The 13,515-nt window shown below is 40.0% G+C and overlaps 1 protein-coding gene across 3 annotated transcripts in view; it reads left to right on the forward strand.

Annotated features, from left to right (window-relative positions):
- The window catches only part of FTO (fat mass and obesity associated), a 266,969-nt gene extending 254,172 nt beyond the window's left edge, over positions 1-12,797 (forward strand). For 2 of the 3 annotated variants that reach the window (XM_014942099.1, XM_014942098.1), the window contains 2 exons: positions 7,026-7,179; positions 11,734-12,797. In XM_014942099.1, the coding sequence (XP_014797585.1) occupies positions 7,026-7,167 (142 nt within the window). In that variant the 3' untranslated portion in view covers positions 7,168-7,179; positions 11,734-12,797. Of the gene's footprint in view, positions 1-7,025; positions 7,271-11,733 lie in introns of those variants that run through there. The other variant, XM_014942097.1, reaches the window with a different exon arrangement.
- The last annotated feature ends 718 nt before the right edge of the window (positions 12,798-13,515 follow it).

Here is a 13,515-nt window from a genome sequence, read left to right on the forward strand (position 1 = left end):
AATAAGCCAAACCAGAAGTCAAGATGCTAACGTTTTTTAACTATAAAGAAGTTTAGCTCCATCTTTCTGTGTAAATCTATGTAATCTTGGAGTAGGTCTCCAGAAAGAGAGCTCCTGGGAGAGCCTAGAATGGTTTCCCTCTCTAGAGCTGAGCCAGGCTGGAGCTCTCTCCCAGTGACATAGTGGCCGTTGTGTGTTTTTTCTCTGGAGGGAAGAATTGCCATTTCTTCAACTGTGTTTCTTTCCATTGTTCTTTGAGAACAACGTGTCCCTTTTCCCCCATGGCGAGGTTGGCTACCTCGTACCTCTGTGAAACCACACACCTTTTGGTTTGGACCTTTCTATAGCTGTCTCAGCGTCATGCTGAGCTCTGGAATTCGACTCTGGGTACACTAAAGCTCTAGTGGGGTTGCCTCAGGTGTGACATCTATAGTCACCTTGGCCATTTGACCTCCTTATTGTTCCATGTGGCCAGGAAGGAGCAATGCAGGCTTCAGGTGTCCACCTCCAGTGACCAGTGTCAGAGGTCAATGAATGTCAATGTAATGATAGGACAAGGGGAAACGGTTTTAAATTGGAAGAAAAAAGATTCAGATTAGATCTCAGGAAGAAATTTTTTACTATGAGGGTGGTGAGACACTGGAACAGGTTGCCCAGGGAAGTTGTGGATGCCCAGTCCCTGGAGGGGTTCAAGGCCAGGCTGGATGGGGTCTTGAGCAACCTGCTCTAGTGGGAGGTGTCCCTGCCCATGGCAGGGGGGTTGGAACTTGATGATCCCAACCCAAACCATTCTATGATTCTATGATTCAACAGCTCCCAACTGGTCAGCTGGCAAAACACCCCATTCATCACCACTGGTATCTCATGGACGTGCTGACAAATAGACCTAGCTATAAAATTGTTCTCAGCAGTCTACTTGGTGGCCTTAATCCTTAATCAGTGGTCGGAAAACTTGTCATTGCCAGGTACTGCGACCAAATGGGTGTCTGGAGTAGAATAAAACTTAAAATTAGGCATATTGTAATTTCTGAAGTGGCTAGTGCTAGAATGGGCAGCCAACTGGATAGCAGCTGCTGTTCAGATTTCTCACCCCCGTTCCATCTTATCATCAGTTACGTTTTTCCCTTCCACCTTTTAATTTTTCATGAAGATAAATGAAAGTTCAGTTCTTCAAATAACTGGGCTGACTTTTTTCAGCCCGTTTTAGGGACTTAATCCCAGTATCTTATCCATGTCCAAAAGGGTGACAGAATGTGTATATACAGCATCAATTTGAATTTTTACTCTAGAGTTTCTCTGTGCCTTACTGAGCAATTGTTTGATAAAACAGATACTTTTTTCTTTCTGTGGCAACTTTGAAGTTGCAGAACATCACATCTTGTTACTCCACAATGCATTAACTGACTTATAATGCCAATAATTTAACCACTGTTGTAAATGGATAAAAAATCTAAACTGAGCATCCCTTGCTAAATTTCACTTTGAGAAACTATATTCAACCTATTTCATTCCTTCCATAGTTTCTTTTGGATAATTTTTATTATTATGCTTATTAGCTCATGGCTATTGTGAATGCTTTCTGGAAAAACATTTGGATTGAAATCTTGGCCTTGTTGGAATCACTGGAAGTTTCAACTTTGACTTAAGCAGTACCAGGTTTTAATTGTGATGCATTCAGCAGCAGAAGTAAATTTGCCATATCTGTCAATGAGATACACTATTTTGAAAAAAAAAAGAAAAATCCAGGTTAACTTATTTGAGTAATTGTTCTTATGTGTGTAACCTCATCTTTTTCTCTGTGCTTTGCGTAACCACTCAGATACCTGAGAACACACTGTATTATCTTGTATGTGCTTTGGCTACTGAGAATGTGAGCTTGAAATGACATAGGGTGATCCTAACCCTGAGATTAGAGTCACTACACATGGTGGGCATGACAATTTCCAGGCAGGGGAAAGGTTTGAAGCAGGAGGATGAAAAAACCCAAACCTGCAAGAAGAACTCTTATGTACCAGGTCCCTGTACTGTCAGGATGTGGGTTCACACAGCAGAGCTCTGCATGGGGACAGTGACATCAGACCCAAATTTGCAAAGTCATTGTGAATCTTCAGAATGGAAGATAGTGTCTAAAGAAGCTCCTACTGTAGCTCAGAACTGCATCTATTTTAGCAGCGTTGTGTCATTTTAACCAATATTGGTGTGGGATCAATGAATGCATTTGTCTCAGGGTGAGCCAAGCCCTGCTTTTACCTGGGCCATCGTTTTAAAAGATACTCTGGAGTTCTGAATAACAGCTCAGTAACACCTTTATTCTAGCATGAATGGAGGGAGGAAATAACTCCCATGTGAAAGGTAGTAATTTCAGGAATGCTGGAGGAAGCACGTATGGGTGAGCGTGTACTTTGGTACGTGCAGAGCCAATACCCCATCCTCCCTTTCTGACCATGTCAGTACCTGGGGAAGATGGCCAGATCCATGCTCCTTGACTCACCTTACGAAGTTCTATGTGATCTCCATTGGTGTTTGGGCTGCCAAGCTTAGACAGCTCGATGAGCACCATCTCAGAAACGGGGCTGTTGTCATCCTCTCCCCACTCCTCACACAACAGCCTGTGCAGCCTGAGCCGCAGATTGACCCCTATTGATCTGATTTGACTGTGCCTCTGTGGAGCAGACAAACAGCGCGGTGGAATCCAATCCAGGGGCTCTAATTCACAGCGCCTTATTTAGGTTCCTGGGTAATAATTCTTATTTGCATTAATCACATTCATCAGCAGGACCCGAGGCCGCCTCCTGGCTTATGTGCGTTCCCGATCCTGACAACAGAACAAAAAGGTATCTGCTCTGAAAAAAGAGTGCTTTAAGTATATTGATACTTGATACTTAGCAGTTGCAAAACTTGTCTGTTAGAAAGAAGACTGTTTTTCAAATCAATGGCTCACGCATTACTGTAAAATATATCGATTAAAAACAAAGCATAATGTTAGTCATTTAGTCAGTAGAGTGATGCAATACTGAAATAAATTTATCCTTTGACTCTTGCATTAACCTTTTATTGACTGCTTGCATACTCATAATTAACACATACTTTAGTGAGCTTGGTTAATTTTAGCATCGTGATCAGTGTCCTCTAATGTAGCTGACACCCTGATCAGCAAAATGTCAGCGCAGCCCAGGGGACCTCAACTGGGCAAGTGTCTGTCTCCAGTGCACCTGCCCACTGTGAAATGAGCCACCTTCCAAGGGAAAGAGCTGTCTATTGGCCTACAGTCATACAGATGCTTCTCATGACTTAACTGAACTTATATTAAGTGGTAAATATTAATGAGCAAAGTCCTTTTGGCAAAAATGGAGATAAAGGGGATCCGAAGTCTGTGAAGTTTACAGGGGAGAGGTAACGAGAATGTGCACTGCAGGAGTAACCAAGAGTTCCTTAAAAATGGGCTTTTTTTAATTAAAACTTGCACAGGTCTTGATTGTTTTAGCATTTTACACATTCTGCACACTTTTAGACAAATCATCCTTTCTTTAATAAGTTGGTGACCACGAATTATCAAGGTGTTGGAACTAAATTGCTCTGAAATAGGCCGTGGCAGTTCTTCTGTTCTCCTGCAAATAAAGTATGAAAGGTGCCTCTTTGTTTGGCATCTGCTCTGTCTCTCAGAGCGTGTGTTATTTCCACTCTTAACACATTTTGTGCATAAAATATACACAGATTGGATCTACTCTACTTTGGAGTTTGGACTTTATTTATTCAAATGACAGTTTTTAATTAATATGCAATATTTTAATTAACTTACAATATTATAAATTTTGGTACTTTCCCACTACCACCATACTGGGATGTTTGCAATGTTTCACATGTGGAGCCTCATAAATTTTTTTGTATCTGGGAAAAGACACAATTTCCCATGTGGAGCCTCAATTTTTTTTGTATCTGGGAAAAGACACAATTTCTGTTTATTCTGAGTAATCATCACTAACTTATGTTAGCCATCTATTCCCAGATACAAAGGAATCCAAAATAATTCTGTGCAATTACTTGAAGTTATTTTGATTGTTCTGCTTCAGATAAAACATTTGCTATCCCTCTGCAGGATCTTCAGGTGTGTCACTCTGCTACGAATTACAGAGCATTGTAGGAAACATTTCTCCCACAGAAATTTATGAAGATCAATAGTAATATACTCATCTGGAAAGGACTGGGTTTGCTTTTTGAGTCAGAAAGCACATATTTTCAAAATAATTCTGTGCAATTACTTGATATTTTGATTGTTCTGCTTCAGATAAAAATTTGCTATCCCTTTGCAGGATCTTCAGGTGTGTCACTCTGCTACGAATTACAGAGCATTGTAGGAAACATGTCTCCCACAGAAATTTATGAAGATCAATAGTAATATACTCATCTGGAAAGGACTGGGTTTGCTTTTTGAGTCAGAAAGCACATATTTGGATGACAGTGTTCAAGCTAGTGGATGAGTTGCTTAATGAACTGCCAGGTTGTGACGATGACTTCTCAGAACCCAGCCCCTTAATTTTAATTGTGAGCAGCTTGAGTTGACTTTGATGCCAGCAGATCCGGCACAGGGATTGTAATTTTGGTCAAAATAGGTGACTCACAAGATATAAAAAGGTAGCATTCACTGCTTTTCTTGCTAGTGATATAAAGCAAAGTCATAGAAATCCTGGGCAGAAAGACAAAGGAGCTATGGGATTGCAGAACTTGGAATGTCAAGGTTTACCCTTTTTTTATACTTTTACAACGTACTGATGCATTTCTCCTCAGACTTGCACAGAAAGTCTAAGGCCCTGACACACTTCCATCACAGCATCACTGTCACTTGGGACACATCTACAGCAACACAAGTGCCCAAAACCCAAACGTGAAGGAAAAGCTGGTCAGTCCTTATGTGTGAGAGAGCAAGGGGGGAAAAGGAGACATTAAAGGTAAAAAAGAGCTCTGAAATCACAAAGAAGCTAGAAGTTGGTATGTTCTTCCTCTCAATGAAATTCTGTTGTAAATAGCAGATGCATGAGAGAGAACGTTCATTATTATAAGTTGAGTTCTGCAGACCACATAATATCCCTGCAGTATTTACTGGCTGAGCTTCTTGATTTGTCATCTGCAATAATCTCTACATGGTTAATTTATCCACTTTTAGATTGAAATGCTTAAACTGGAATATCTTATACCACCCAGCAAATTGAGCGTATTATTTTGTGCCAAGACAGAAAATAAAGCAAGATTTTAAAAGCCTTATAGAGTTATGCTGTAATTAGTTTCAGCTTCCCCTGCATATTAATTTTCTCCTGTTCCTTTATATAATTTGGAAAATGTCTTCAGAACATGATGGCACAATCAGTTAAGTACCTCTCAGAACTCATACACTAAACTGCATTTCCTCTAACAACTATTATAAAGCAGCCGGCAAAACAAATCCTCTGTTATTCTGTACAGTGCAGCTTATCAATGCAAACAGTTTAATATTTATGCTAAGAGGATTGTCACAAGTAGCTTCTGTTCCTTTAATTCTTGTTTTAAATAAATAATGAGAACATTTAAACACATTACTCTTCCCGGGGCCCTGAGGTCGGCTAATCTTATTATTTATGAAGTGATGTGCTACATAATAGTACTTAGTGCATGTTAACAGATGCTATTATCAGGGGCTGATGTGGAGAGCTGAAGATATATTGGAATGTTATGTGTTAATACTGTCCTTGTAGTGTAATGTACGATGGATTGAGTGCCCAGGATGCTGGTGCGGCAATTAACCACACACCAACATGGGTGTAAAGCTGAAGTATGTTTTCTCATGGGGATTACGCTGCCATTAATAATTCCCCAGAGAAGAAGACGTCTTTCATTTGGAAACAGTCTCTTCCAGAAGGCCAACGGTGTAGACAAGGAAGCTGCACGTGTCAATATTTTGAGAGTTCGTTTTACAGAGATGAGAGATACAGATAACGTTTGAAACAACTTTAAAACTGTTAAAACAATGACGTGCTTTATAAAACGTGAAATTAAAAAAAAAATGCCTTACAAGAGATAAAAGTGTATTTCTACAAGTTGCTTTTTATGGCTTTGAAGAACTATGGAGACCTGTAGTATCTACCAAAATTACAGTAATGCTTAGCATTTTTCTTTGTCGTGTCCCATTGCAAACATCAACTAATTAATCAGCAACATGCAAATTGTTTGAGGGAAGGGGAGAAGGGAGAGGGAGAAATCCTTCTTGAACTGTGACAATTTTTTTGATGCAGCATGTTGTATTACAGCCTAATCTTAAGAGATGTGATGGTTGCCACTTCTAAAACTTCCCTCTGCAGGCTGCGGTTCAGTTGAATATTATAATTAGACTTCACTAGTATTGATGAATAATCCATTTAATAAAAAACACTGTAATTTAAACATTTTCTCTGGGGACTAACATACACTAACCTCTTAATTTAATTTTATTGAAGTTTTGCCCACCTATTCATCATTGGAAGTTGTTATTAACCTCTATTTCCATTTATCTTTATAGAATTTTCTCTTTTTATATTGCCTTTTCCAGAGCTAAGCAGGTTGATACACTTGTAAATCTCCAGAATCTACAAAGCTAGTCCGGCTTCTTTAATATTGTTTAATCTATCCCCTCTGACCTTAATGCAGTAAATTCAGTTTAATCTTTCTCAATAATCTAGTAATACATTGGAAACCGGCAAACATTTAAATCTGATAATGGTTTAATCACATGCTTTAAATAACAGCTGAGATAATGAAAAAATAATTCACCATATAAAGGTACACTAACTGAGTTTTCTCTGTGATTGGCTTTTTGAGAAATCCCTATAGAAAATACAAAGCCTACAACAGAAATCAGCCTCACTGTAAATGAACAATCCATTTGGTCAGAAGATGTGGTATTTCTTTTTTATTATCCTCTTTCTCTTTCAATTAATGCACAAAGGTATCCTCGCTGAGTATTCAGTTTCTTGATACAGTTTTACTTAAGTAGTTCCTCTGCTTACCCTTCTTTTCAGATGCCAGTCAGAAGCAGCAGAGAGCTTGCCAGAAGACCAGAAACCAGAATGCCATCCCTTCTGGACAGATGATGAAAGCAGTATGCCTCTGCCATACGATCTGGAAGAAGTAATTGCTAATCTACAAAATCTTCTTCAGTAGGTAGAGTAACAGGTGAACTTCCAGCCTAGAATTATTGATGCTTATCATTTGGATAGAAGCCTTTTAGTTTAAAATAAATCTTTTCAGCTTTATGACACCTCAATCATGTGTTGTGTGTCAATGCAGATTTCACTTAGTTACTTTCTCCTAATAAAAAGGACAAGGCCCAAATCTACAGAAACGTGTGGCTTTTAAGACCTGAAGTCCAGAACACCAGCCTTAGTTATTTCCTCCTCCACTCTTAATTCCCATCCACCCTTCAGGCCATGGATATCTGTTTCTCCACAAGTTCCCTTGACATCTAAATTTCAGCTTCCACGACTGCCAGAACTGCCTCTGGTTTGGCAGGTTCGAGCAACACGAGGTGTAGTGCACACCTGTGACAAAGCAGAATCCACAATCTAGGCATCCTAATGAGATGCCAGCTTGAGATGATATCTCCAGTATAGGGCTGGGCACACAATGCATCGACTTCATCCACTAAGATCAAGGTACAGTAGATGGTGGAGAAAGTCCTTTATGCAGTGGCTTCTTGTTAGAGCATTTTTTCAGATGAGGAACTCTGGAGGAGCATCCTGACATAGATCCCAAGACTTTCTTGCTGGTTTTCATCATGGAAATTGAATAATACTGGGAGAGATTTCTGGTGGGAATATGTACCTTCTGGGCTCCCTGAAAACCAGGATCTGGTTCCTGACCATTGCTTTGTTTCTGCATGTTGTAAATCCTATTCTGAGGCCAGGTTTCCCAGTGCATTCCCTAAAAAGCTGATGGACCTTAGAAAGGGTGCTCATTTAGGGTGTCAAGTCCCCTGACAGATGAGGTTTAGGTTGTGTGATACTGGGCATTGCAGCATCTGTGTTCACCTAATGAGATCTCTAAGAACAAAACCAGAAGACTATGAGAAATGACACTGTTTGTGATCTGTTTGGTAATAACGTGTTATAAAAAGAACGATTCCGTGTTGGCATTCCTGAGTGAGGGAGAGATTTTTCTTTTAGTTAAGTTGCTGTTTTAATTTGAGCTGGTCCATGCCTTTTCCTTTGCAACAGAAAGCAGAAGAAAATCATATTATGATGAAACAGCGTTCAGTCTGTATTACCACTGCTAAAGAAACCAGTAAGACTCAGAGCTTGACGTTGCCACCAAGAAATGAATACGCCTCCTGTGTTAATCTCCTGTTTAAAATCAGTGCTGAGGCCAGGCTTACCCAGAGCATACCAGTACACTGCTTTGGCAAAGCACTCCGGGTGTGGATGAGGCTTGTACTGCCGAAAATTGTGCTTTTGACAGTATAACATATGCCAGACCTCCCTGGAGCTAAAGAAGCTGTGCCAGCAAAAATTCAGGTTTAGTGGTAGAAAACTCTGTCCACACCTACCAGCTTTTGCCAGGACAATTATATCAAGTAGAGATTGTCCCTCCACACCTCTGCCATGGCTGTGCCAGCAAAAGTGTAAAAACCTGCATCAGGCATTTTCATTGTAGTCCTGGACTTCTGCTAAAACTGTTAGCCACCCTGTAGAGTGTAAAGACTCTCTCAAGAATAAACTATGATTTAAAGTAGGTTTGATTATATTATAACCTTGATCCATCTGTTATCTCTCGTGCCACTGATTCCTTAACATTTTGAAATATTATGTTATGGGCATAGCTTTTTCTTTCCTGCACTAGCTAAAGCTGCCTTTACCAGTGGGCAAATAGCATATCTTTGGATTAATGCCACACTAAATACTGTTTACTTTGGAGATCACTTAGAGAAAAGCTAGCTGAAGATGTGGGAATTCTGCTTTTGAAACGGCAGTTCTCACAGAAACAGATATTTCTTTGGAAATGAGCAAGATGAATTCAAACAAGCTAACGATGTAACACTGTTAACACAGCGTTTGAGGGGATTGTTTGTTTGTTTAGGCTGTTACTTTATGATTATTTTGTGTTTAATTAAGCGCTGCTAGAAACCGTGGGGATCACAGTATTGAAATGAATCTGACAGCCATACAGGGTAGAGAAGGCATATCAACGCTGTAGTTTGTAGCTGATGTGGAGGCATAGCTATTAAAAAATGATTGGCAAATAATTATTTCCAGCAGTAGTGAAAAAACACTGCGTTTTTCTTGTATTAGGAGGCTGCTGGCAGCAATAGCATTTTTAAAAAATGCATGATTCTAGGTCTTGTCTGTGCTGAAGATTTAAGCTAGTGAATTAGCTGAACTAGTACTAGCCTCAGTGCACTTGGATAGCACTCATTTAAGCCATGGATAGCAATGACATAGACAAATGAACACCTTTGGAACGGATAAGACCTAAGATTCACTGCCAAAATACCAATAATGAAGTGGTTAAAGAGGATTAATGCTCTGTGTTGCATTCCAGTCTCACATCATCTAAATCAGTGTAACTTGATTGAGTTCCGCTGAAATACAGAAGTATAAGAGGGTTTCATATCTCCAAAGCCCACAGGAGCTGATAGCAAAGACATGAGTAAGGTTGATGGAACTGTTTGAAGTACGTAGTAAAGCCAAAGGGTACCCCAGGAGGAGAACATGGTTGAAGGTAAATACCTATTAAAAAACTGAGAGATCAAGTGTAAATTATTGCTGTGTTTGGATTACGTACTAGAAGCAGATGAATACTTCAAAGTTTTCATTATTTTATTCAAATAGTTATGATTTAGCTCATGTTGCAATGATAGTTTAGCGATCTGTTTGTATTCCAGCATTAGATAACCCATTACCATTTTGGATGAGCTGAAAAAGACAGCCTCTAATGGATGTGGTCTGTATAGCAGCTGTTTGCCCAGTCTGGATGCTCCAGAGGCACGAGGACCAAGGTCAGGTTTTTTTCAGGGAAGAGGGGAGAGCATAAATTAGCTTCTAACATTAGATTCAGTGATTCTTTTTAAATGGTGAAGTTCACGACTTTGCTTACATTTACTTTTCATCAGCCATGAGAGAATTAAGGTAAAATAGTTCACTTGCATGTGTGTGTCAGGCTAAATGGATTACAGAAGATACAGATCTGTTTGCCTGTCTGCACTTGCCTTTAGACAATATTCATCAATTTTACAAAAGCTACTGACTAAACATGGAACCAATACAAATGAAAGGCTTGAGGCAAGGGCTTTCTTTAAAAAATCTGATACAGAGCTGGTTTTACACTGATAGAAAGAAAATGTTGGCAGGAAATGAAAAACTTTTATTGTTTCTCTAATTTGGGGGATGAAAGGTAAAGGCCATTTTTAAGTATTTGATAGAAAACTGCTGTGTTATGCTACGTAATTAGAAATATTTTTATAATGCTTTATCCATATATCCTTATGTAAAAGTACTTTATCCTGTAGGTCCTTTCTTCTTGTTAAAAGGCTATGTAAATAAAAAATATTAATCTCAATACAGTAGATTTTAAAGGCATCATGCTTATGCTCTGAGCTTTACAGCAGATTCTGATTATCTAAATTGTAATTAAGAATGCCATGAGTAATCGCTGACTGGAAACTGTCCAGGATGGCTAACACAGAATGCAATAAATACCCAAATCAGTTGTCTTATTATCATCCAGATATAGTTTTAGTTTCATAAGTAATGATGCAAGATTAAAATCATGCTGGATGACTTAATGCTGTGGGACAGATTTGGGGATTCCAGTGCCATAGCAGCAGGAAAACCAGAAAATAATTCCCAAGATCCACCACAAAAGATGGTTAAAATACTGTAGTGTGTTCAGAGGGGGCATTTCTGCTTTCTCCCTTATAGTAGGGCAGTTCCATTAGTCCTGTGTCATGGAGTGGAATGTGGGCTAATGCAGCAGAGATTGAACTAGCCCAGGATCTCTAAACTGGGATGAGAGGAGGGTGAGAGACATGAGATGAGATGAGATGCACGTGAGATGCAAGGGATGTGCTTTCTTAAGGCCACAACTTAACTCATATGGGAGTCATTGAGCAGTAACTTGTACAGTGCAGGTCAGGATCTCTCCCTTAATTGTTACCAGCTGGTGCAAAGTTAATGGTGGCTCCTTAACCCTCCTCTTGCCCCCCAACAACTAGTCCATAGCTTTCTCTAGGAGCTGACCACTGTCTTCTTGCACCAAGGTTAGAGTTGGGAAGAGTGGTTGTTCCTCGGTAGCAACAGGCATGAGACACCCTGATCCCCAGCTTCAACCTCCACCTCTGTCCTACTACACCTCCATGGACTGAGTACCTCCTCCACTCAACATCTGGTTCCCGTTTGAGACTCGAGTTGCTGCAGCTCATCTTCTGAACTATCCCATGGGGATGGTCAGCTGCCGTGGGGAAGGGTCAGACAAACAAGCAGAAGACTGTTAACAGTGAGGTTCCTTGTCCGAAAAAAAGACAAGCCCTGCACTCCCCACAGCAGAGTGAAAAGCTCAGCCCTACACTAATCTAGTGTTAGGGGTGGGAGCTGTTAGGTAGTGGTGGAAGATCCGGGCAAAACCACCAATATTCAATGTTTCTGAGGGTTCCCAAACTGCCCCATGCTGGCTGTCACGTCACCCCACCTCTAAGGGCAGAGTCCATCCTAAATAGAGCCACTCTTCTCTTTGCAGTCCAAACTGAGGCCCATCACCTGCAACATGGCTGGGCTTGCATCTTCATTGACATTCATCTGTCCTCTTCACCTTAGCCTGGGAGCATTCACTGGACAAGAGAAGATCATTTATACAATTGCAAAAAGACTGTACTTAGTAAGGGTACAGAATTGGCTGAATGACAAGTCAAACAAAAGCCAACAAATAACTGATAAAATTATCCCATTGAAATGTTGGTGGTTGGGTGTGAGCACTTCACACGTGACATGAAAACTGTGGTTTATCTTCTTGCTGCTTTGGAGATACATTCATAAATCACATGATGGAAAAGGACACGCTCTGCTATGGTTTACATCCTCTGACGCTCCACTGTTTTACATGGAGCTTGTCCATGATGGATCAGAATTTGGTCACAACAGTTTTCTCCTCCCCCTCTGTATGGTCAAATACTTGCTTTCATGCCAGCACATCTTGGTCTGATTAGTCCCCTTGATTAGAGGCTGAAGTAAAAAGTCAGGTGTATAGGATTCCCATTATCCTTTATTTCACTGCTTCTAAGAACAGGTCAGATAGAGTTATTTCAGTGAAAATGTGAACAATCAACTTCTGTTTACCATTAACCTTCAGTTTTCTTTTCTTAAAATCAAATCAGGGCTTGGTAGGCAGTTATTTTCATACATGTCCCTTGATCAGTGGAACAATCTGTCAAAAGCCATTAAAGCCTCTATTAGGTTGAATTGTGTTCAAAGCTAAACTATCCAATCATTTAAAGGGCTGTGATGATTGTTTTTAATATAGCATACATTTATTTCTCTCTCCGAGGAGTAACATAACTTTGAAACTAAGCATGTATGACTAGGGCTTTTTGCTCTCCAGCATGTCATGAGAAGCTTGGGTTCTCGTGGAAGATGAATGTCTGCATAAAAAAGGAAGAAACAAAAGCAGTGAAATCACCTGTATGTTCTGAGAAGCTTTTCCTCCATTTTTTCCTACTTCATTGTATCCATCAAGGTATAAAGTATATGGAAGGGGAAGAAATGTCCCAAGGTCCTTTGCTCAAAAGCTTCCCTGAAACATTTAGCATCTGGTTGTAGTGATATTTTAAAGTGGCTTTTTATCAGAAGCTTTTCCTCCATTTTTTTCTACTTCATTGTATCCATCAAGGTATAACGTATACGGAAGGGGAAGAAATGTCCCAAGGTTTGCTCAAAAGCTTCCCTGAAATATTTAACATCTAGTTGTAGTGATATTTTAAAGTGGCTTTTTATCTTAAAGGATCATCTCAGGATGCTTTACACGGAGAAACTGAGGTAGAGGTCAAAAGTGCAGCTGGTTTTTGGCTGCAAACACGGGAGTATACGTCACCCTCCATGGCTGGCACGTCTCGATTGCTTCCAGTTAATCAGCTCAGTTTACAGATGAAAGATGCTCTCGTAGAACATTTTTTCTCCAAAGATATATCTGGAAGTGGAGCTGGAATGTGTCCTCCGCATGTCATGTGTAGCATATTATTTAATTGCGTAACATACAGTAGTGCATCTCATGCAGTAAGAGATTTTTCAGGCCTCCTTATGTTTGATTAAACTTTCCAGTGAATCTTTTAGTTTTATTCCAAGCCCCTGAGCTCTCAGTGGGAAAGGTAAATTTTATTGGAACTATTAAATTCGAGAATATGCAGATATGCAGTCTGTAAGACAATATAATACAATCTTGGGTGCTGTTTCTCCAGGGGAAGATGCGTTGCTGGAACAAACTGGAATGAGTGCTGGTGGTGCACCTGTTAGCACTTGTGTCTGGTAC

This window comes from Calidris pugnax, unplaced genomic scaffold, assembly GCF_001431845.1.
Source record: "Calidris pugnax isolate Ruff unplaced genomic scaffold, ASM143184v1 scaffold28, whole genome shotgun sequence".
Lineage (NCBI taxonomy): Eukaryota > Metazoa > Chordata > Aves > Charadriiformes > Scolopacidae > Calidris > Calidris pugnax.